Source organism: Temnothorax americanus, unplaced genomic scaffold (assembly GCF_048541705.1).
Source record: "Temnothorax americanus isolate GAGA-0224 unplaced genomic scaffold, ASM4854170v1 Scaffold11, whole genome shotgun sequence".
In the NCBI taxonomy this organism is placed as follows: domain Eukaryota; kingdom Metazoa; phylum Arthropoda; class Insecta; order Hymenoptera; family Formicidae; genus Temnothorax; species Temnothorax americanus.
This window is the reverse complement of record NW_027509242.1, coordinates 2,869,096-2,894,149: the sequence shown is the minus strand read 5'-3', so window position 1 is coordinate 2,894,149 and position 25,054 is coordinate 2,869,096. Positions and strand designations below refer to the sequence as shown.

Sequence of the window (25,054 nt, the reverse complement as noted above, 5' to 3'; positions counted from 1 at the left end):
GTGCCGTTAATCATTTTCGCGTGAATTTTTGTGCATCTGTTCTAATTTGCAAAATTGCGCACCGATTATTTGTCGCTGTTGAAACGCAGCTTTTGTTCGGAACGGTATTGACAGTATTTACGTATATTAAATATACATCAGAACGATTCGCTTAACAAGATTTTTAAGGTGAACGAGTAATTATCCTTAATTTTCGGTATAGGACTCGAAGCGCGAGCGGGTGAAGAATCCTCGCGGAGATCTGTCGGTTCAAGTTTCACGGGTGTTCCGCTAAATTGAATTATATAGCTGCGCTTCATTCCCGAGATATTCACGGATATAGGCACCGCGGTCTTCCGTACAAGGTCTTCGCGAAGTATAATACAGTACGGTCGCGATACCAAGAGCCTCTCGCTTTTCATTTTTTTTATTTTGGACTTGGGCTGCGTTCGGGGAGCGCGCTATTACAGCGCTGTTGCATCATTCTATCTCTTTGTCGCTCATCGGGTGTAAAGCAAGGATAGCGTAAGCAAATAGCGCTAATACCGCGCTTCCCGAACGCGTTCTTACAGCGTTTTTTTTTAACTGGGCGAACTAGTGCGCACTCGCCGCGGGGGCAACGTGTTTCACTGGGCGTTTCGGTGCGCGCGAAAACAGTGCGCGCTGTTTCACTTGGGAAGTCTGGTGCCGAGTTTATAAGCACCGTATAGCGCGAGAATTCGGTGTCAAATACAACGGCACAAGGCGCCACAAAACCGCCGCTGAGATGGCACTGAGAATAACGGACGTGTTTAGTTGGGAGTGTAAATCCTAAACTCGCGCTTTCAATGCGCTCCGGCATCGGTGTCGCCTGAACTCGACGAGTTTCCACTGCGCACTCGGTTCTGTTCAGTGAAAAAAAAAAAAGGACCGTTCTTTTCAGCTCAACTTCTCGCACGGTTCATCTTTTCTTTTTTTTTCTCTCCAACGCGAAAAGAAAAAGAGGAAATATGAACCGTGCAGAAGTTCAGCTGGAAAGAACAGGCCTAAAAACGCTATTAGTCTTGCGCATTTTGAATCAAAGTCGGGCGTGTAAACCGACCGCGGGGAAACGGATCTCCTCTAAAATCCGTTCTTTTCTCGGCTTTTCGTCACCGTGACGTTTGTCATAAATATCAGAGACGTCTCTTCTCGATTTTTTGTTAATAATAAACGTTTTATCACACGCTCGGCAGAGTTTTCGAGGAAAGTGCGAGTGATATGTACCTACGTGAATTTGCTTCAAATTTTTCGCGATTCAAATCGCGTACTTATAAGTATACTCATCGCATTTGCATACAAACGACGCGTACGTGAGCGTAGACGCGACGCGAAGACACGTGTCCCGGGTAACCGGGGTATTGGTTTTGAGGAAGTCACACCGAACTATCGTCAAGGTTGCAGCACGGCGCGGCGCGGCGCTTCGCGCGTATTTCTTTCGCGTTCGCCGCGTTGCTCCGCGCGTCTCGCTTACGCGCGTCCCGCGAAAACCCGATATTAAACGTCGCCGTTTAACGAGATAAACGAGACGGTATCCCTTACACACGTGCGTGTGTGTGCGCGTGCGCCGAGTCAGCAATTTTGCGCGACGTTGATGCCGAGATCTATTTTTTCTTCTTTTTGTTTTCGATCACTTTTAACGCAAACGCGCCCGCCGGCACGCGAGACTTTGTCAATCGAAGCGGAACCGATCGCGCGCGCGCGCGCGCGCGTTTTTTTTATCAGCTCGCGAATTTCCGTTCTAATTGGACTCGGGACTCAGCTGTCGATATACACCGCGCTCTCGTTCGAGGCTACAATTTCTTTGTACGTCTCTCGACAGCTGGTGAGGGGGGGGGGGCTGGCCTGCGGATCGATACGACCTAGTTCCTCACCCTCGACCTCGAAATTCGCCGTTTCGGCGACCCGAGCCCTAGAAATCGGGGGCATTGCCGTAATGCGCCACGTTTTACATTTTTCCAAGCGTTTCCAAGTATTGCCGGGGATAGAATTCTAGAGGGAACGCTCGCGCGCTGACACGGCTGGCAGCGGTATAACGAATACTAACGGCGATGATATACGCGGGCAAAGAGTCGTTCCTGGCTCTTTGATAATTGGTGCCGGCACTGACTGCTTCCGCTAATCACGCAATCGGCCTCTCTCGTGTCATAAACGTTTCCTTCTGAGTTCTAATTTTCTTCTGGCGTACGCGACCGCGTGTCATCTGATGGCTTTTCTTCGGGGAATTCGGGGGCTCGAACGTGTATGTCTTCTTCGTCGTTGTGTATCGACGCTGCATTTACGCAACGCGATTACCGTGACATAATCGTTGAGTGAGTCACACTTGAGAAATAGAAAGAGAGAGAGAGAGAGAGAGATTGCGGGAAAATTTGCGTTATTACGACAATTATCGTTATCGTTGTACTCGGGCTATTTTCAACGAACGTCACACTTTTGAAATGTTGCGACGAAACATCTGATAAAGATCTAAATGTCGCCCGTCGAAAACATCTGCGACAACTCCGTGCTTTCGGAGTTTATTAAAAGTTTATTCCCTCTGCCAGAATTTAATTGGCATCAGATGTTCTTGTTTCTTCCTGTCAGATTCTCTCGGTCCGATTGACGTAATACACGGTTGCCGCTTCAGATTTTCGACGCGCAGATAGATATATATCATTAGTATGTATGCGCAGGAGTCCCCGCAGCATCGAGCTTCGCGAGTAAACACGCGGCGAATTAAAGAGAGAAATATTATTATTCCTTCCTTTTATATAATTTCATAGAACAATTTTATCGTGAGAGATATCGGAATTGATTCGTTCCTTTTATTTGCGCGCGAATAAAAACTGTCGGCGAATAAAGCATTTCGCAACCCGGTATGTTATTCGCGAGTGAAATGGGGCACGCAAATAGTTTTGCGGTTTCTGTTCGCGAAACAATCGCGCGATAAATATGAAGTATTATTGAACGGAAAGAGAGGGAGTTTAGATCAAATGTCACGCGGACGACGTGTAGCACTCTCATCTGCTTCATTCTCGGCGCGGCTTGTTAAATCTTCAAGCTGAACGCCGAGATTTGCTTACATCATTACGCGGAAGTGGGGAAACGATCGTGGTGTGTACGTAATGTGAACGGACGATATACGCGAGGGGTCGGTGTTACGCTCTACCCGGATCGCTGAAGGAAAACGATCGATGAAACGGCGAAATGTTGTCGTCCCCCCTCGTCAGCCCGCCCCCTTCTCCTCCTGCCCCCCGCGCGTAACAAACTGCGGTTACATTCTTCGTCCGCGGGAATTACTTGACGCCTTGACGCCGTTCTTCCGCAGATTCCGTTCCCTCCCTCTTCCCCCCCTGTTCCGCGACGTCGATGAACGGCTCCGGAACTTGAAGCGGCCGCTTCCGCGACGGGAGATATCAGAGTCATTGTTCGCGCGATACACGCGCATTGTCCGTCTCGTGAAATGCACGGAATAAGCCACCTATTGTCCCATCATCATCACGGCTCCGACAATGGCGGCGGCGGCGGCGACACCAGAAGCACCATCTCCTCCTCCTCCGCGTCGTCGGACATCCGGAATCAGGACACGAGGTTCCTGCACGAGCTGTTGAACCAGAAACAGCAGCAGCAGCAACAGCAACACGACAGCAGGCTCTATCTGCACGAGCGACTGTCCCGCGGCTCCGTCAGCTCCGCGTATTCTTACGGCTCTTCGTCTTACGGCTCCTCGTCCTACAGCTCGAACTCGTCCAATCATCAGCAGACCGTGTACCACACGGTCCACGGCAACATTCATCGTCATCCCCTGCATCACCATCATCATCACTACCACCAGATTCATCATCGGGCAGCGAGCACCGGTAAAGCGTCACCAACCTCGCCCAGCCCGACCAATGAGCACGAGAAGCAGCAACAGCAGCAGCAGCAGCACCATCATCATCACAGCATACAGGAGATGATACGACATTTCGGCAGGCGGCTGGGACACATCAGACGCCAGAGCGAGAGCCACGAGAGCCCGAAGAAACGCGCGGAGGACTTCAGGAACAGGAGCCAGAGTCTGGACGGCGGTGCCAGGCATCATCCCATCGGTGGTCTGCAAGAGTCCGATTGCGAGACCACCTACAGGATCTACGAGAGCATACTCAGGCAAGGTAACGCGAACGAACGCGACCGAATTTCCACGACGACGAGCGTTATATACTTCGGCCTCGTCGATCGTCGGTGAATATACCGCGCCGTTCCCCTGCGGCGTGTTGCGTCTACGTACAATAGAACGAATATAATTATTTTACACAGCAAAAATCATTTACGAGACTATTGTGAGGTAGCCGGCGCTTTATTGGCATGAATTTTTTTAACGATGTATGTAAAACTAAAAACAAAAGAGCTACAACACAAACGTGAAATAAGTTATTTTTTCTGCGTAGCGTGTCGTTTAACATTAGAACTGTTGACGATTAACGTATATTTATTTCTACTATTTAAACCTACTATCCGTGTCTTTTCAAAAAAAAGAGCAAATAAATCGACCGATTTAACATTGCAACAAAATTCACGAAAAAATTCGAGAAATGTGTTATGAATTGCGCGATTAAAAATGATTAAAGCCATTTTGACTATTTTGGTAATTCTATAAAAAAAGAGGGAAAAAAACTACTACTTTTTACTACTGATGATTAACGTATAATTATGTCTATTTACATGTACTATCTATATATCTTTTAAAGAAGGGAGCGAGTTGACCAATTTAATATTACGACCAATATCATGGAAAATGTCAAAAAATGCGTTCTAAATTGCGCGATAAAAAGTGATCAGTTATTTTGACTTTGGTAATTCTAGAAAAAAGGGAGGGGTTAAAAATAATGGATAGTTGTGTGGATAATCGTGTCTCTCTCGTGAGCATACGTACCATTTCGATTTTCCGGCTGTGTTTCGCGTTACGCAATATGTTTTCGTATCGGTTACGGGCGCGTGCGGAAATTTCTCTCTCGCGTGTCGCTAAATTGACCGTCCGCGTACGATATTGTTTCTGTTACACGCGCACGCTCCCGCGGGTACGCCATTGCAGTTTCATACCGACGCCAATTTAGACACGATGTACGCGGAACGTCGTAAAATTACGGAACGGACGTGAGATGCGTAATAGGCCACTATTTAACGAAATAATTATATTATTAATACGTAGATCGGTGAACGGCGTGCCTGTTATTCTTCTAGTAAATCAATCGGCTACTGCAATACTAAACACATTGTAGCGGATATTCTTACAATTAGCGAGAACTCGAGGACTTGAGATGTCAATTAGAGGATTTATTGGATCGCGCGACGTGGGGACTTTTTTATGCGTCTTTACATAAATAAACGTTGACATATTCGATGCGACCGAATGTAAATATACAATTTTAAAAAGAAAGGTGCACACCCATATCTTTTTCTTCTCGACGTTCTCGTGTCGGCGACGTAATTCCTTTTTTTTTTTGTTCTTCCCGTCTTCCTCGCAATTCTTTGCTCGCAATCTTCGAAATGATTCTATTTCTGGCACAGTCAACGATTCGCTTCATCCCGCAAGCTCCCGGCCTTCATAAAGCTCGGTGATTATTGGTGGTGAGCCATGCCTTGACCCGACCGCGTTATATGTAACCGCATATGACAATTGCGACGAGCGTGTAATGGCTCATTACTAGGTTTTTTTGTCGGTTATTCAGACGGGGCGTCAAGGGCCGGTATTCATACCGTCCGTTCTTATTCTAAGACCGTTTTAAGTAACGTCTTAAGAAGCTAACACGGCTTTGTGATTGTTTATATAACATCTTAAGATTAAGTCGGTAGGATTAAGTGCTTAAGCCGGTCTTAAATACAATATCCGACTATGAATACCGGCCTAAGGACTGTTATTACTATGCGACGTGTTTTTCTTGGCTGATCAACGTTAATTGATCTTTCACAAGTTTTCCGCTCGCGGAAAACCCGCGTGAACTCGCGTCGTCGTTCATCTGCCAAGGCCGTGGATCGGAGGGGGAAACTGAGGAACTTGCCAATTAGCGAACTAATTTATTAAATGGTACGCGATCTCGTCGACGCTTCTCTCGCGAAATCTGTCGTCGCGACTATTCGAACTATTCGCGAACGGTACTCGTGATCTGGCTAACGTCCGCCTCGTTCCTGAGCGAGCGTATCGCGAAACGCGCCCGTGAAATAAACACCGCCGATAAAGAGCACGAATATCGCTCGGACATCGCGCGCTGAGGAAGCGGATTTAATCGTAGAAACGTGCGCAAACGGCCTTCGCCGAGAGAAAAACAAAATTCCAAAACCCCGGGACCGAGACCGAATCGTCCCTCCGGCGCGGTCAAATAATCTCGTTCTAATTTCGCGAGACGTTCGTCGTCATCAGTCCTTGACGAACGGTATCGAACGTTTATCGGAAGCGTGACGCGTCCGTCTCAACGGTGCTAGAAATCGCCCCGGGATCTCGGACGCGGGAGAAATATTGACCAATCACATAAAGAGACAAGATTAGCGAGCAAGGATGTTGAAAATTAAAATTATGTATTATTAACAATTAAAATGGGTAATTTAACACATAAAGAAACATGTAAAAAGATGAGCTTTCGTGCATGTCAGTTTTAGACGTTTATACATGTAAGAATAAAACACACTTGGATTTGCAGTGTACTGACCATTCGCTGACAAACGTACGGGGAAGATGTGCAAGTTCACCGATCCCTCAGGTTGATTACGCTTTGAGAGAAAACGCGATGACATCGCGCGGAAAATTTTTTTTTCTACGCAGAACTCGATAGTAACCCGACAAATAACTGATTACGCAGTTCTAGCGATGTTTCTGGTTTTTTTTTTCTTATAAAATGCAGATAAGTCTCATTTACATAAATTAAATAGTCGCTACGGCGTACACTACGTTATATTTACATTCGTCACAAACAGATACGTTATTACATCATTTTCTTCGGCCCGGTTATGAGAAATTGAACCGAAGAGAAGAGAGTGGAATAATAATCGCGCGAAATCGTCTCGATTGAAAATTCGCACGAATTTCAAAACGGGACATTAGAGGCTTGTGATATTAGATCCTTTCCAGCCAGTAAAGAGATACACCGGACGACGCGAGTCGCGTTACCACATGGGCGGAATGTAAATAACGAGTCACGTTTTACGTGATAATCGCGATGACAAATTTCGTGCGTCCGTCGATGAATTTGTCTATTAATGTTACACGGACCGTTACGACCGAAACCTAAGGCGTTTGGATTAATCGCCGACCATTAAAACTGTTTACTACGATAGAAGCACGTGCGATACGAATGATACGATCAGAGTCGATCGAATCAAAGTTGACAGATACGATTAGGCATCGGCGATGCTGGACAAATATTTTTACTTCGCGAGGGAACTACCCTTCTTCTTTCTATGTACATATTTTTACAGATAATATATTTTTTTTTACAGATTGCTTCTCTTCTCATCAATTTGCACCTAAAAATATTAAAGTGAGTTCGTTGGAGGGTGAATATTTTACGTTTTCGCATATTTTGTTAGTTCGAATAAGTAAAGAAGTAAAACATTCGCTTTTCGATGGCTCTAGCTTAAAGATTTCCAACCTTCTTTCGCCGAGAAAGCCACATTTTAAAGTTTTTGTGATGACTGGGGGATGGGGATAAGTTTTATTTTTGAAAGTCATATAAAAAAAAACAAATATCTCTATTTCAAAATATTCTTTTACATTGTAAAAGTCCGACGCGCAGTGACGATTAAATTGCTGAAACCAATCCGCGCATTTTCTATATAGTAAACGTTATGCGCGCTATAGATAAATCCGCTTTACGGAACTCAGGGCAAAAGGCAACAAATAAATAAATTTCCGCTTTGGTTTCTGCGATTCAATATGTTCGTACTTCAGAGGTAAAGAATCGTATCCCCAGTTAAAGTGGCATTAATACTTTTTGTCAAAGTGGTATCAATACTTTTTTCCAATATATACCAGGAGCTTAAATTGTATAACGGTAAAGGGTCTCTGTGTGCATTAGTGCTCCTAAAATATAAACGAAATATATAAATGTTTAGAAAATCTTATTGGAAATTTTCATAGAAATAATAAACTTTAACCCTTGAATGCCACCCGGGGTCCAGCGGACCCCAGACCCTTTGCATCGATATATTTTCAAATGTTCCCCCCAAAAATGGAGCTCGTGCTCCCATTGATGATGGTTACTTAATTTTTTATGCTATGTTGAACGTGAAATTTTAACAATGTGTCATTTACGAGATTCTTGAGAGGTGTGGCATTTAAGGGTTAAGGGCCGATTGTTTCAACCTCTTGGTAAACTACCTAATAGTTAAATCGTATATATGTCTGTTTATCCTTTACATTGGACAAAGATAGACATATGATTTGTAACTATTGGTTAGCTCTTACCAACAGGTTGGAACAACCGGCCCTAAATCCTATTTTCTCAAAACTTACATATATTTATATATTAATCACGATTAGAGTGACAAGAATAATCGACCGAAGACTCCTATTTGTACGCGCATATCGATGCGTCTGCAACGTCTTTGTTATCTTTCCCGTTATCTTTCCCCGAAATTTCTTTTCGTTTCCATCGTCAATCGACTACGCACAATCCGTTTGTTTCAGGAGCGCACAGAAGAAGTTCATTGGATCCTACGGCACGGAGATTATCCCTCGGGACACCCGCGATACCTCACCGAGCGTCCGACGCTTGCCTGGATCCGGTTCACGCTGCCATACTCTTCAGGGATGCGCGGGGGGTAAGTTGATCGCCCCCTTGTCGCCAATCGATCGCGAAGCGGCTGTTCGAATTGGTACATTATTATATTTGGCGCTAGAAGTCGCAGTGCTATAAATATATATTTCTTTATTATGTTTGTAATGTCGGTTCGCGACCTGCCTTACCGAGACAAAAGTCCATTGTGAGATTCGGTGGCGTCGATAAGGGAACCCCCTGCCGACGATAAACCGGAGCGCTGCGATAAATTTGCCGTACGTTAATAATTTATCCACGGCACACATCTCGCCGCTTCTCCCGCCCTCGGTGTCTCTCAGGCCTTATCTATTCCTCGAGAAGCCCCCGACAATTCTGGCGCGATCGAACGGTATCTCGTAATATATCTGCAACTTAGATTACGCACATAATCGACATTCCGAGGAAGATTCTCTCTCTCTCTCGCGTAACATCTCTATCAAGATTATCCCGATAGAGAGGAGTAATATCGTTCGGGATAAATATTACATATCCAGCACACGTTTATTCTCTCTCGTAACCGGTCGTAAATAAAAAAAGAAGCATCTCGCCGCTGCCGGACGCGACGTTGTTTCGCGAAGCCACGAGTTCTCTCTCTCTCTCTCTCTCTCCCCCCTCGTTTCTTCCGTTTACATTTATACCTTCCCGTTGCACGCGCTAAGTACATATTTGAGCGCTTATCGACGTCTTCTTATCTCGATGGCCGCCGCGACAGAGACGCGCGCTCGAACACGCTCGAACGTCGCCGCGATCTCGGGATTCTCGCGGACTCGGCGTCCCGCGGGAAACTTCGTCTCCGAGGAGACGCTCCCTTCCCGCCCGCCCCGGCCTTCTCCCTGCCCACGAGGGGGTACTTAAAATACAGGACTGGATATAACGCGCGGCGAATTTAATGAAACGGCGCCCGAGGAGGCGTCTCGCGTCTCGCGTCCGCGCGGCGCGGCGCGGCGCGCACATAAGCGATGCGCCGTAAATTTCATAACGCGCAACGCGTGTCGCGAGGCCGTCGTCGGGCGCCGGCCTGGACGGTGCGGTGCGATCACCGTGATCCAGTTGAGCACGAGCTACCGAGCTGGCGTCGGGGAAGTCGAAGACGCGGGCCGTCAAGTTTCCGCGATCTCGCGCCTCCGCGCCTCTCCCCTTCGAGGAATCCTCGCCGTCTCCGACCGGACGGGATCTCGCGATCGGCTTCGCCGGTTACCGTTATCGAGGACGACGAACGTCAACCACGTCCGTCGTCGGGGATTCCAGTCGGTCCAATTTCGCGGCCGTCACCTGGGGCGCCGATAGCTCTTCCGTCTCGGTGAAATTTTTTCGAGAGTGGTCCTCTTTCTCTCTGGCGCCGATAGCGCTCGATTAACGCCGCGCGTTTCTGGGGTGCGACCGATTAATTGCTATCTCCGAGCGGGCGTGAGCGTGAACGTGCTGTGCTCGTCGTCGCGTGCCTCGGACGGGAAACGCAACGTTTCGACAAATTCTCCACGCGACCGTCGACTGTCCGACCGACGGGTTAGTATACGGGATTTCGGGCGGCGGGAGAGACTTTTCGGGGCGACGCAACGACGTAGTTCGATCTCCGGCGGATCCCCTCGGGTCGACGAGCAACGCGGCGCGAACACTTGTTGCTAGGAATAAAATAACGTGCGCGCGCGTGGAGCGCAGCGATCAGCGCGAACGCGCCGCGCTCCGTTTCGGAACGGGTCGTCCCTTGAGTCCCTTCGCGCCCTGACCCTGACCCGCGTACCCTCGCACCCACTCTTCACGGCCAGGCGGGCGGTGCGACGGCGGGGCGGGGCGGGGCGGCGCGATTGTCAAAATAGTCGCGAGATAACCGGCGCGGCGTGGCCGCTGACTTTTACGACGCTTCGTCTCGGAGTCTCTGGACTCTCGGCGCCGCGAGGAGTGGGAAAAACTGGTTTTCCGTGTCGTACGCGGAACAAGGAGTTTTTATTGCGTCATAATTATCGCGGGACGCGACTGCGACTCTGGCGCGTCTCTTCGCGCCCTTGATCGACGTGCGCGCGTGTCAACGAGAGGCATCGAGAGATCGTCCCGGTGCGCGAAGAGAGAGAGCAATCGCGGTATCCCCCGATCCCCGCGGTCCACGGAAAGCCGGCGCGGGGTCGGACTGTTTGCAAACAATTGCGATTCGGAATTTATATTTAGATATGCCGCGGCCCCCCCCCCCCCCGTTTACCCCGAATAATTGGACGCCGCCAGCCGCCTCCCAACGCGCGAGAAACAAACGGAGAGCTTGCTCGGAGATAATTGACGCCCGCATTCGTTTCCTAAATCTCAAGTAATTCGACCCTTCGCCCACATCTGGCGAGCAAACGCGTTTTAAATGTATAAATATTATACACGCGGCGATCCCTGCCCGTTTGGTCTGCGTTTCAGATAACTAATCTTGCGTCTTGGGCTCGGCGCGCGTAATCTTTATCGACGCGGGAGGGAGAGAGGCCGCTTCACCGAAATAATATTTAGCGAGCGTATCTCGCGGATCGTGCACGGTGGACGGAGAGGTTTCGATAATCCGCGTCGAGGATCTCGCAAACATTTCCGAATTTCTTGGCTTCTTTTCGTCGTTTCTTGGCGATCGCGCGCGGGAGTCGCGACGACGCGCGAATTCTCGCGTGGGCGTCCGGATTTACATAATTCGCGCGCTCAAACCGCTGCGCGCCGCGTTTTGCGGAAGAGCGACGGCCGACGGCCGCGGTTTCCGCCCCCGCGAGAAGACGAGCCGCGTCAACAAGTTGCCGGTTGCCGCATCGCGAGTTGCGCTCGTTGTTGGTCCTCCCCCTCCTTCCGTCTCGCGTGCGTGCGTGACGCACGCGAGTACTTTTTTATCTCCCGCGGCGGCCTTGCGGACGTCCCGCGTGTATCGAAACTTCGTCGCGCGCGCGCGCGCGCGCGCCTACGCTCGTTATTGCAAAAAAATTCCGTTACACGCCCATAACGATAACAAGCCACGTCGGTGAAGAGCCCCGTCGGCTGTTTCTCTCGTTGTTCCTCGCTCGCCGAGGCCGGAGACCGCGCCGTTGAATTAATCTCGAGTGACCGACGACGAGGAAAAAGGGCAAAAAGTGCTCTCAGGCATGCGAATCGGTTTCACGCGGTTTCGTTTTTCGATTTTCGTTTCTTTCTCTTTTTTCTCTCTCTCCTACGAATTAACTCCGCTCGCTCGGTCAAACGCCAGATCTTATTGATGATGTAATAAATATAGCTCGCGTGAAGAGAGAAAGAGAGAGAGAGAGAGAGAGAGAGGGAAAGAGAGAGGTGCTTGGCGCCTCCTTTATAGCACGTTTGTTTATTACGCTTGTTACGGGTGTCGCGCTATCTATCGTTCTACTATTCTTGGCGCGGATCGAATAAGCCCGGTCGTACAAAGTTGAAAAAAGACGACCCTGCAGCCACGGGGAGGAAAAAAAAGCGGGGTTCTCTCTCTCTCTCTTTCTCTCTCTCTCTCGAGCCGGTGATCCACAACAAATCCGCACCCCGCCGCCGCCGTCGTCGTCGCCGTCATTTTTCCTCGAGATACTCGCGTGGCGTTTAATAAAATCGCGTGGGCCGCGCGGTAGTGCTGTCAACCCTGCCAGCAATTTAAAACCCGGTAGTGTCCTTGCGGCGAACAACACGTAGATAGATCCTCGTAAATTTCTTTCATCGTCTCCTCTCTTCTCACACGCGCGCGCGCGCGCGCGATATATCCCGTTTAATAAATCGCAGCACGCGCGAGATTAATCCCCCTCGAGTCTCCGTCGTCGACCGAGACAGCGGAAGACGAACGGAGACATCGGTGTTCGATCGATCCGCTCGCGAAAAGTGGGGAAAAAAAGAGCGCGGATCTCTCGGTGGGAATGTGTTATTAACGCCAAATTGCGTTACGTCATCCCGACTCCGGTCGTGTGCGCGGCAAACGCGTTTGCCGCGCACTATCGGGAGCCTCGGTCTGTTGACAGAGTCGCGAATTCTTGGCAGGCTTGCAGCGCAATTAGCCGGCACGCCCGCTTCATCCTGCAGCCGTCGCCGCCGCGGCCGGCGCGAAAGAGTTATGCCACCGTCGAAAATATCCCGGATAGCGCGCTCGCGGGTAACACCGGCGGAGGTGTTAAGCGAGAACGTGTTAACGCCGTGCCTTCGCTCGTCGTCGCGACGACGTAAACACCGTCGCGTACACGCGAGATCCAGCAGCCGCGAGCTGCGTTGAGTCGCGGCTCGATCGTCGTCGAGTTTCGCGCCGCTCTCTCGGATCTCGGGGATCTCGGACCGGAAGGACGCGCGACGACGACGGGGGCAAGGACGAGGTTCGAGGTCGAGGTCGAGGATGGGGATATACGTGGATCGAGCTGTGATCGATAGACTTTGAACGCCGTACGCGCAGCGAGTCTCTCCGCGTCGAGACGGAGAGATTCCCTCCTCCCGTAGGAGTCCTCGAGGAGCGGACGGGTTCGTTTAGGATAGCCGCGTTTTTTAATCGACCCGCGAGATGTTGTTCCGACGTCAAACGAGCGAGCCGACCGGAAGTATCGCCGAGAGCTCGGACGTGGCGCAGGCCACGAGCTCCGGAGTCCTCGCGAGCTGGTACACGAGGATCAAGAGGCGGCACACCTTCAGCCCGAGGTCCCTGCTGAAACGGACCCTGGTATTTCCTTCTCCTTTTCCTTCTCGCGGCCAAGATCTCTCTGAGCCTCCGTAATCTTCCATAAGTGCTCCGTAAATGCTCCGTAAATCCTCGAAAAAGCGAGATGAAAGAAGGAGGGGAATGATGGATTTCTGCGCGACTAAAAGAGCTTCCCAAAAGAACATAAAAAAAAAAAAATATTAACTTCGCCACGCGTGTCTTTTTACGCTCTGTTTGAGATTAAGGAAGAGAGATCGGCTTCGAGAAACCACTGTGACTTTTAGCGGCAATATAATTTTGTATGCTTAACGAGCAGATCTTTTTTTCCGTATATAAATAGTCGTCATTTGTATAGCGATACGATCTCGACGACTGCGTTCGGCACGTAACTTGACTAATTTCTTTCTCTAATTTGCAGCTGCCGGTGGTGGATCCCTTCCTGGAGAAAGTCTCACTGTCCGATCTTGGTGAGTTCTGTTTTGCGACACTCATTTCTTTCGTAATCGATATATCTTTTGGAAATCCCTCGAGACGAGATTAGAGCGCTTTTACTCGCAACTCGTGTAAGTCGGATCCGGTCGACCGGATGAAAATCCACTCGAATAGCCGAACCTGAATGCTAATCAACCGAACAAGCAAGCTCTTAAACGACTTAAATTATAGGCCCTCGCATTCGCGAGTAATTAAAACGTTAATTCAGATTATATTGATCTCGAAAGGTTGAATGTTACGTGAATAGAGACTGCCATGTGTATCTGCGTGGATGTCTGCGTGCCAAGAAGAGAAATTTCCTTTTATCGGAGGAATCGATTTAGCATCAAACGCTCGACGCTGTTATAAATATAACGTCGATCAAAGACTCTACTGGATTTCAAGAAGTCAATTTCTCGCTGCGAGAGAAACTATCGAGGGTCTTCGGAGCGCGCGTATTTCCTGTATCATCTCGTTCCTCTTCTTGAGTTTAATTAAAGGATCATAATACGATCGTAAAGTCCACATCTATCGGATGTAATGCCATCATTGACAACTCGATTAAGATCGAATGTTGAATAGGGAGCGTTTGCGTTTTAATGAAAGATACGACCCACGTTGCGATGTATAAGCGAGCGGAAACTCTCCACGTGTTTCCCGAGCCTCGTATGGCTTTCCCCTTCGAAATCGTGGTACTAGGTCTTCCGGCGTGTCCTAGCGTAGCATGGTGGCGATCGATGAGCTCCCGGGAGGCCAGCTGGCGTTGAGAGCGAGGAGGGAGGGACTCGCGATACAGCGTCCACTTCGTCGTATGTACGGCGCGCTCGCATTCTACGTCGCACTGGCATGCTCGTCCTATCTAGGTCTAGGTCATGGGGCAGACCGCTAGGTTCGATAAGTTTATTATTACGTGCGGTGGACTCTCTCGGCGTCGAATTCTGTCGACACTACGGATTATACGGGTCCGCGGCACGATTCCTACCTATATCCACGCGAACCCGTTCGATTGGAAACCTCGACTGTAATCTCAAGATTAAATGTCTCGTTCGTGAGCGCACGTGTAGGCACGTGCTGGTCTGAAAGGGAAATAAAATTCGAAAGGGCAGCGGTAACGAGTTAGGTTTCGATATGAAAGGAATACGCGTGATCAGGCTCATCGATCGAGCAGATTGCTCGTTTTAGTTGACGCAGCTATGAACAATGAGCATTGTTATTAGGCCATCTTTAGGTGTTGTTTACGTCGCAAAATTCGATTATTTAAGAAAAAAAAAAGCAAACGTCCTGACGAAAAGAAGCGATGCGAAACTTGGCTGCGCTCTTTTGGCAAGGCGCACCAGCGACGGTTATTCTTGGCACGATGGTTGACGACGGACGACGACGAGGAGGAAGCAGAAAGCAGCGCGAGAGCGAAAGAGAGACAGCCGGTACGAGCCGTTGACGATGGATCGACTGGGCAGTCGTGGTGTTCGCCAGTGACGAGGCTGTCGATTCGCGGGAAATCTGCGTGGAGAGAGTGACAAAGAGGCCGGAGATTCGTCGTTCGATGAGGTCACGAGAGGGGGATTCTGGTGATGGGAGAGACGATCGGTGAAACGGACGCCGAGAGTCGCGAGGCGATTTAATTGATAAATTAAGAAGATGCCCCAGAGCTCCTTTCGTGTCGGTTGACGTCACGATTACACCTGCGAGGCTGAAGGATGAGTAACTTGAGCGGCGTACGCGTTTCTTTCGGAATGAAGAGCCACTGTCGAGGAAACGTCCCGAAATCCCCGGAAATTAGGATGCGTCAGTCGCGAGTATTCCGGGCGATTCGTTGATTCGCGCGGGACAGGTGTTACTCATCGTCGGAAGCTCCGACACCGGCGATGTTAAATAATGCTAGCCTTGCACTACTACTCGGATTCCGAAAGTGTTCGCGCCGCTTTAAGGCAGGTCGCGGCGGCCTGGTGGAGCCAGGACGATGATCCCGTGTACTCGAAGGATCTCATCAAGGAATTCGAGGTGGAGAATCCGCCCCTCGAGGACGAGCTCGCTTGGATCCTCTCCAAAGGTAGACCGCGACGTAAAATGCGATCGTTAGCGAGTTGTCGAGAGCGCCGCGCCGGGACGGGAATACTATGTTTACGAAACGCAATCGATTAAGTGTTACGTCGTTCTCTTGCGTTCCACTTTTTTCAAGTTAATTTAAATCACCAGTCAAGATCACCAGTCGCGGAAACGAATGTCAATATTGTATCTCAGTTCTAGGTCAGGGATTCGATCGACTTCGCTGTGGTGACAGGCGTCCTATGTACTCTATCGGAGCGTTTCCCATAACGAAAGCGAGCGGAATAAACTTGACGGAACGCATAGTAGGAGACGCGCGGTATGATTTCCCGACGGATCATCTCGGCAATACGATCTTTCCACACCTTTGTATGCGCGCGTTGTGCAACCTCCGCGCTACGGGAAAGAGAGGCCGCGTGGTTTCTAGCGGTTGGTGCATTTGTTCCGTGCACCGGATGCACGTACGTGCAACGACGCATAAACACATGCAAACCCGATGGGCACTTTCAACTCGCTCGAGCCGCCAGCCGCCAGCTGTGTGCTTCGTGACTCCGCCGCGTTCTTCTTCGCCTCCGATCAGTCGTGCCGTAGTCGTGTTCCCTGGTCTGTCTAACGGCCAGATCGCGGACGCCAACATCTGCGCAATCCCCGAAAGAATCGAGTGACCGCTGTGTAAATGTGAAACCCGTCGTTGTTGTCGCGCCCGTATCTCGTTCACAGTTTTTCTCGACATCGTTTCCTTGATGACGTATGAAAAAGAACTACGCCCTAACTCGATAGTTTCCTTCTTCTCTCGATTCTCTTCTCGGTAATTGAAACACCGAGTTATTAATTCCTGTTAATTGTATAGATTTTACAATTTCTCGACATGCCTTCCTTGATGGCGTATAAAAAAAGAACTACGCCCTAGCCCGATTAGTTTCCTTCTTCTCTCGATTCTTTTCTCGGTAATTGAAATATCGAGTTATTAATTCCTGTTAGTTATATCGATTTAAATAACGTGCTTATTTTATCTTCATTTTGCGTACAATTCAATTCTTGGAAACTGAAAACTCCTTTTTTTTAAATCACGTCACGTAGCTAATGGGAGGCGATACATCGCTGTAATTCTGTTATTGTTCTTCTGATGCAATTTTTCATCATTATTTTCTCTGTGATGTTACTCGTCGCTTCTAGCGAAACCAGGCAACAATATGTCTCTTATCTGTTTACAATATCGCAGTCCTTTATCTATTGTGTGCATTTTAAAGTATGAGTATATCGACGATATTTTACGGATATAGCTTCTCCCCGGATGTACAAGCTTCCGAGATGCTCAATCGCAATTTATCGATTATTCAATCAAGTTCCATTACTGCGTTATGTAATATCGTTAACCCGCCCGAACTCCAAATTAGGTCATTGAAATCCACATTATATTGTCAAAGGAAAATGCGTATTAAAAGAATTTCAGCAGAATTGGCATTTGCTTCAAATGAACATTACCTGACAAAAGTGGTTTTGCTATAAAAATCTGGTGGTTCTCTAACTTACAATGTTAAATATAAAATATAGAAAAATAATAACTTTGTCCGCCAGTGATTAAACAGCTATTATTAATTTATTACTCGATTTTAAATATAAAAACCACCGAGTGACGACGCTGTTTCCTCATATGTGCTCATATCTCGTAATTGCTGTGAAACTCTCAACTTGTTAGTGACGGACAACTTGTCGGTTATTGATTAAACATTCGCGTGTAATGCGAGCGTCGGGATAACATAAATTATGTGCGTTTGATACGAAGTTCATCGCGTATAAGTTTTAACAGCCGCACCCCCGAGATTTTCACGCGAAAATGCTTCGCCGAAATCAGAAAGCTCTTCTCTACTGCGAACTGTTTGGGCTTTCAGAGGAGGACGAGTCGCAGATCTTCGTCAAGTTCTTCAAGTTTCACAAATGCTACGACCTAATACCGACCAGCGCCAAGTTGGTCGTCTTTGACACTCATCTACTTGTTAAAAAGGCCTTCTTCGCTCTCGTCTATAATGGTAAGTTCGTTTTCGCCCGATTGCAAGACATCCGTGTAAGAAGCGGCGCTTGATAATAACGAACGTGATATCTTTCAGGGGTGAGGGCCGCTCCGTTGTGGGACAGTTCTCGGCAACAGTTTGTTGGCATGCTGACTATAACGGATTTCATAAAGATACTGCAGATGTATTATACCAGTCCGTTGGTGACAATGGACGAATTAGAAGAGCACGAACTAGATACGTGGAGAAGTAAGTACCCCTTTTTCATCTTCGCGGCTTATTGCCGCGCGCGAATAGAATAATTAAAATGTAGCCCGTCCACCGGATACGTAACAATAGGAGTCTTACCGTTACTTACCGAGGGGAATTACGTCTAAGAAATTATTGATTTCCAGAAGTCCTGAAGGATCAAGTCAACCCTCTTGTAAGCATCGGGCCGGATGCGTCGCTGTACGAGGCTATCAGGACCTTAATACAAAACAGAATCCACCGATTGCCTGTGATAGATCTCGATACCGGAAACGTCCTTTATATCTTGACGCATAAGCGAATACTTAGGTTTCTTTTCCTATATGTGAGTATGCGTATCTCTCTATCTGAATAAATGGCAGTCCACTGGCGCGAATCTATTTTAATCTAATTGCGATTTGACAGATTCACGAGTTACCGAAACCATCTTTCACCAACAAAACGCTGAGAGAGTTGAGGATAGGCACTTTTGAGAATATAGAAACAGCTACGGAGGAAACTAGCATAATTTTAGCGCTGAAAAAATTCGTGGAAAGGAGAGTGTCGGCATTGCCGATTGTCGACTCCGAGGGAAAGTTAGTGAACATCTATTCAAAGTTTGATGTCATTGTAAGTAACATTTTTTTCAAATTGCCCCGCAAAGAGATGTTAGTGTATGTTACGCGCGCTAACGTTTAAATATATTGCTTTTTCAGAACTTGGCGGCGGAAAAAACATACAATAATCTAGACGTTTCACTGCGCGAAGCAAATGAACACCGCAATGAATGGTTCGAAGGCGTTCAGAGTTGCAAATTAGATGAGACCTTGTTCACTATAATGGAAAGGATTGTCAGAGCGGAGGTAGGGAGATAATTTCTCTAAATTGAGCATAATCTTCCTGTCTACGAAAGTGGAATTGATATATTATTGTCTTGTATATTTTTAGGTTCATAGGCTAGTAGTGATCGACGATGATGATAAAGTGATCGGTATAATATCCCTATCCGATCTGCTCTTCTACCTCGTTCTTAGGCCTTGTGGTAAGTAAAACCATTTTTTAACATTCTCGATTGATAACTAATTACCTTCGGTTCACTTACAATTAACTTTTAAAATACGTCGTATTAAGAAGTTTATTTTCTACCTTTTTACGTTGCAACTTTATAGGTTTTTTTGTAACAGTTTTCTTTGTAAAGTGTGTAACGTTATTCTTATAGTAAAATCAAATGCTTTAATCTTGGTGTAGTAAAATACGGCACACGTTTCAATTTCTGGAGCAAAAACATCTTTTTCGTGGACCATCACATTAATGTCTCTGCTCGTTGGTTTTAGGTGAGGATGGCAGTAGCAATAAAGGTAGTTCTATATCGTTGCGAGCACAAGATTCTCTGCTGTCGAAGGCTCCCAGCTCCGCGCAATCGGAAACGTCGCTCGCCGACGGCGAAACCGAGCAGGACGCCGCGGAGGCGACGGATCGCAATCAGTCCGAGGAAGCGCCGGCGACACCTAGTCCACCGCTAAGCCCAGTTACGTCGGACATCTCGGAACCTCAGTCGACGCTAGTGAATCAGACTCAAGAGGCGACGTGGCGGGACGTGATAAACATTTGTGTCTCGGGCGTCTCGGGCGGGGAATGAGACGTCGCCGTTTTCACGTGCCGCCACGCACGGATTAGAACTTCGAACTGAATTGACGTCGCTTTTAATCGCAGCGGCGAACGAATAACGACTGCATATTTGTACATCCTTTGTTATCGCTTGCGGTTCTTCGCGTGTACGCAAGTTGATCGGTGGCACGCACCATGGAAGAGGGAGGGCAGGGGAGATACGAGATGCCCGTTTTTATCGGAGAAGTTAGACGTGGCGCGATAGCGTAACGGAGGAATTCGCTAAACGCGACGTTATGATATAATAACAAACACGATGCTCTGTATAGTGTATAAAATCACTTAAGCTTAATTTTTTATGGTACAAATGCTACACAGACATGCTACACATTAGCTTTTTGCCAAGAACCGTAGGTAGCTGCGCCATTATTTGCTCAGAATTGCGATTCTCCGCGCCCTTCTACAATCGAGCAATGAGAAAGAAAGAATGAATTTTGAAAGAACCGAGTTTTAGAGGTACGACAAAGTCTTGGAGGTAAAAAAGTCGCAACTTAATCATGATTATATTATTCTTTGTGCAAATTGTGTTATTCACCCTTTGTGAAATGGAGAACGTAGATATTCGTTTTGATCTTGTGTATAATTAGGATATATGAGGTTAAAAAAAAAATAGTTATCGAGTATTCCGCGATCGACAAAAACGAACGCCTGTTCTTGTACGCGTGAGGCCTTTCACGTTTTTTTTCTGAACGCATTATACGTCACCGATCTAATTAAACGTCTTTTTGAGATCTTACATACTCATTTGTGAAAACCGCTTTTTTTTCTTTTATTTCTACCGGAAAAATGCATTAGAGATACCTAATTTTAATTATTGATCTTGCATAATAAGTAGATCCATTTTAACACCACTCTATACGTGAATGGACATGGTGCTTTTAAGTTTTATGTAGAAATGACATCATCGAGTATATCAACCTGTATATTGTTAACCTGTATATTGTTAACACGTATTGTTAAAGCACAAATTATTTCGGATTATATCTGTAACACCCGAAGGATTGCCTCTCTTCTGTCCTCTTTTTGATATATCATTTTCAATGTATCGTCAGAGTCACGCAAATGTCGAAGAGTAAAGCGACGCTCTGTACAAAAAGCTTCAACCTTTTTGGCTTTTATACCAAAAGATCATAACATTCACAAAACTCTCTCTTGAAACAATAAGACAGGATCGTATTCCCCATACTAAAGTAATTCACTAAAATAATTTTCTATTACGATACGACTATAGTTTTTCGTGAATATTTACGAGAGACACGCACACAAAATTCTTCTATATTTGTGTCCGTAATAACAAGTTGAAATTGAAAGAATCGAAGTGATATACTCGATTATTAAGATTATTCGGTAAATCGGATAAAAATACTCGAGTTTTAATGTGATATCTGACCAAATTCTTAATTCTATACATTGTATAATTCTCACTGACGATACGCGGATGGATATAGCATCCATTGATACCGAAATAAGATTTTATAATTGTATCGCGAACCGTCTCAAGAGAATACTGATGACTTATTGAACAAAAATACTTCGAGCGATTAATTGCTTTATCCACGGTACGTATAACATTGATTTTACTTTCATTGGCAAGTACGTCGAGTTCTCTGTGTGTAGAGATAGCAAGCGAAAATGCGTATTATTGTATAAATCCAATTGCAATTATTACTCGCGTCGTATTGTGAAGGTAACGCAAATTATATATATATATATATATATATATATATATATATATATATATAATATGATGGAGTTTTGAGAGGGAATTTGTATAGCATCGTTTTACACTAAAAAGGAAGTTCCTTTTAATGGATCGAAACATTCCTGTAAAATTACGACTCGAGATATTTTTCCAAAGCGATTCCACGTAATCAAGTTGTTGAGGATGAGTATCAACCAGAAAAGTTTTACTTAGAGTTACGTAAATTGGCTTTCAGTTGGAGTATAAATTCGAAACGTTTGACGCGCAGTTTCTTTTCACGTAGAAACGCAGGTGACGGTAATTACTCGATTTTGAAGGGAATAGTGCCTGTAAATGTAGCAAATGTATTCCTAGATACGTTCATTGGAATACGCGTAGATAAATATACTATCTGAGATGTAAGCGCAGTCGGGACAAGACAAAGCTAAACATTTAGTATTAATTAACGGGAGGCGTAGCGTGGACGAAGATTTTTGTACAGCTGAAAAGTACTATTTAATGTGCTGTAGGCGCGCGAGCGCGTTGTTTTTTTTCTTTTTAGTACAAAATGCGTTGCAATCGTTGCGAGTTGCCACGTTCCACTCTCTTCTACTTAAAGATACTAAAGATTACGCTGTAACATACCGCAGCGTGTACCGCGCACTTGGCTTCGACATAACTTGTTACTTGTTGAGAGCACAGTAGAGATTGTCGAAGAATTATATTTAGCTTCTCTCTTCGTTCTACATAGTATTAGAGAGACGAGTTTGAGAGGGGAGATGAGCGATTGAATTCTGTGCGCGCTGAACCAAAATACAAGCTCTGTCGAGATGCGGTATTAAAAATGATAAATAAACTGTACAATAAATAATATAAATGCATATGCATTACGCGTAGTCATAACAGAGCGCCGTTAGCGTACTACCCCTATTACCCCTTCACACCTTTGTTGTCCCTTTTTCAATATTTAAAACGAGAGAACAGCTTGTCGAGTAAAAAAAATTATACTGTGATAGAAATGTTTTATTTAATGATTGCCTAGATTTCTCTCCGTCATATCTTAGATATCATCTTTTTTTTAAGATGGGCTCATGAATACCATCTATCCATCGTTTAATAAGTTAGAATGTTAGATTTTTCGACACATTATTTTTGTTAAATTTTTTAGAAATTTTATTAATTTTTCATGTATAACACATTAATATTAATAGTTTTATTAATAGATTAATAAAATACAAATAGATTGATAGAAACACTACTTTTTTATCAAGTGCTTTTTTATTATGTGCTATTTTTTACGTTGTCTTTTTTCAAACTTTTAGATACTTAACACCATAGTTTTTTTCAGATCACAAAACTTGGTCAAGAAAAATAAACGACCTAGGCAGAAATGACGCGTCTCAAATGATAACTGAAGAAATGTGAGGAAACTGAAGAAAAGTAGAAAATTACAGCGAACTTTTACACCATACGTCCTTAAGAGATTGTCTAACATACCTATTTTTATTCATATAAAACATTTTATTCATAAAACATAATAAATATTTTAAGCCTCCGTGCCATCCTCGTATCCTCTTTCTATAGTGGTATCCGATCTCATTATTAGACACGTTAATCTCGATGTTAAATAAATCTGCAACGATAAAATGAATTAGACATTTACTTCAAACGCCGTGATATTTCGGAAAACTAAAAGTCAGGACTTTACCCCTTTGAGAACTTCTTTCGTATCGATATTGTGCATCCGCAAATATCTATCGAAACTGGTACTCGCGACGTACGGATTGGTCGTACTACAACTTATTCCGGTTATACCACCGATGAATTCTTTGTACGTGTTCAATACGGTGCCTGTTTTTCTCAGATCGACGAGATTCATCCTACCCATATTTGAGCCCACTATAATATGTCTTTAACATAAAGATACGACGAAATGAAATAATATTACGGTACATAAATGTATCACAGTTATAGTATTTTAAATGACGTTTTAAAGTAGACAAATAACTTTGTACGCGTGCACCAGTCTTACCTTTCTTTGGGCAGGGTAGTTAAGCTGGTCCAAACGTCTTCTGGCGCCATCATTTTCACCACGGGCCGTCTTTGGGCGCGTGGATCGAACAGGTGTATCTTTGACATTTATACATGGATCAGTAGTACGATTGTACGTTTCACGATTGTAAAAAATGCGCAAGACTAATTTCACAAAGGAAAAAATGATTCTTACATGCCCGTTCCTACTGACTGAGACTATCTGTTGGGTTCCTGGCAAAAAACTCAGGTCCGATGTCCAAACAGGTCTTTTTAAATTCAACCAGTCGTGCGGAAGATCCTTCTCGAGGAATACCAGCTTTTGCTTCTCTAGGTTGTACAATTTCACTTTGTTTTCATTACCTCCGGTCGCTATCAAGTTCTTGTGCACACGCGAGTGGCACATACTGGTCAAGTTCTTTCCGGCGTTCACCAATTCCTGTCCTTTTCCGGTGGCGGATGACCACAGGCTTACTATCCCGGATTCGACCGATGTCAAGACAAGCCTGAGATAAAATCGTAGACCGCTTTATTAAGCACCATCGATATGCGCACTAGCATGTGGAACGCGCTCGTTTCGCGTCAAGATCATTTTACCCGTTGTATCGCGATATTCCGTTGATGGATCCGCTGCCCATGTTACAAGAAAACGTATGTGTGAGTATTCCGCTGTCCGCGTCAAAGATCTTTACCCTGTAAGAAATTGATGCGATTATCACCAATTGCATTTATCATATAAAAATCATACTTTATTAGTTTTAATATATGAAGATCACAACTTAACATATAATATTATCATAAGAACTATATTTTATCGGTAAATGTGAGAGAGTCTCAAGAGATGACTCTCAATGAGTCGAGTTTTGTGATTACATTTAACCAGCGTTTGCTTCTCTCATATTTTATTGTACGAAACGATATTTTTGTCGTACAAAATCACATCTGTTCTCGCGGTGGGGGTAAAAGAAGCTTTCTACGCCGTAAAAAATGTAGAACGTCACCTTCTCTCTGCCTTGCCGCAGGCAACCAGAATCTCCCCTTCGTCGTCGTCGCCCCACGCGATCCTGCTCACCCGGTCGTCCCTCGTCATAAGCGACAGGTTCAGCAAGTTCTTTACTCTGGTCTCCTTCTTCGTCGCTCCGACTTTTATTCCTACAATTTACACATTTCGCGGATTACGTAACCTACAAATTGACACGCGATATCGCGGGACGGAGCTGCACAAGATCCGCGCGGGATTACCTTTGACGGCGCCGGTCGTCGCGCCCACGAAAATGTCGAACTTTTTCCGACTCATGGTCGACGGGCCGTAAATCTTCTCTTTTCGTCGCACCCGGACGATGTACCTACCCGTGCACCACCTCTCGCCACCGGAGAAGCAATCCCCAATCACTCCCCAACCCAATACAAATAAATGCACGTGCCCACGTGCCGAAGCCGTCGAAGGGACGTGCGCACGCGCACCGAGAGGAGCGACAGCGACCGACGACCGAGGGTACCCCAGGGTACCCCCGAGAGTACGCCACTTGCT

At 46.1% G+C, this 25,054-nt stretch overlaps 2 protein-coding genes across 2 annotated transcripts in view; one reads left to right on the top strand and one right to left on the bottom strand.

Annotated features, from left to right (window-relative positions):
• Snf4agamma (SNF4/AMP-activated protein kinase gamma subunit) overlaps positions 1 to 22,373 on the top strand; it is a 48,759-nt gene extending 26,386 nt beyond the window's left edge. Inside the window, exons 8-16 of the mRNA XM_077423902.1 lie at positions 8,639 to 8,772; positions 13,805 to 13,853; positions 17,796 to 17,933; positions 18,012 to 18,164; positions 18,311 to 18,489; positions 18,570 to 18,773; positions 18,860 to 19,006; positions 19,092 to 19,185; positions 19,478 to 22,373. Coding sequence (XP_077280028.1) covers positions 8,639 to 8,772; positions 13,805 to 13,853; positions 17,796 to 17,933; positions 18,012 to 18,164; positions 18,311 to 18,489; positions 18,570 to 18,773; positions 18,860 to 19,006; positions 19,092 to 19,185; positions 19,478 to 19,782 — 1,403 coding nt within the window. The 3' untranslated portion in view covers positions 19,783 to 22,373. The remainder of the gene's footprint in view (positions 1 to 8,638; positions 8,773 to 13,804; positions 13,854 to 17,795; positions 17,934 to 18,011; positions 18,165 to 18,310; positions 18,490 to 18,569; positions 18,774 to 18,859; positions 19,007 to 19,091; positions 19,186 to 19,477) is intronic.
• Positions 22,374 to 22,948: 575 nt separating this feature from the next.
• Positions 22,949 to 25,020, bottom strand: L(2)k09848 (WD repeat domain 74 lethal (2) k09848). Its single transcript, XM_077423997.1, has 7 exons — positions 24,766 to 25,020; positions 24,525 to 24,675; positions 24,121 to 24,216; positions 23,720 to 24,029; positions 23,525 to 23,622; positions 23,201 to 23,402; positions 22,949 to 23,125 (listed from the first exon to the last, which is right to left on the bottom strand). Exons 1-7 carry the CDS (start codon positions 24,818 to 24,820, stop codon positions 23,039 to 23,041), a joined length of 999 nt encoding a protein of 332 aa, XP_077280123.1. The 5' UTR covers positions 24,821 to 25,020; the 3' UTR covers positions 22,949 to 23,038.
• Positions 25,021 to 25,054: the final 34 nt, after the last annotated feature.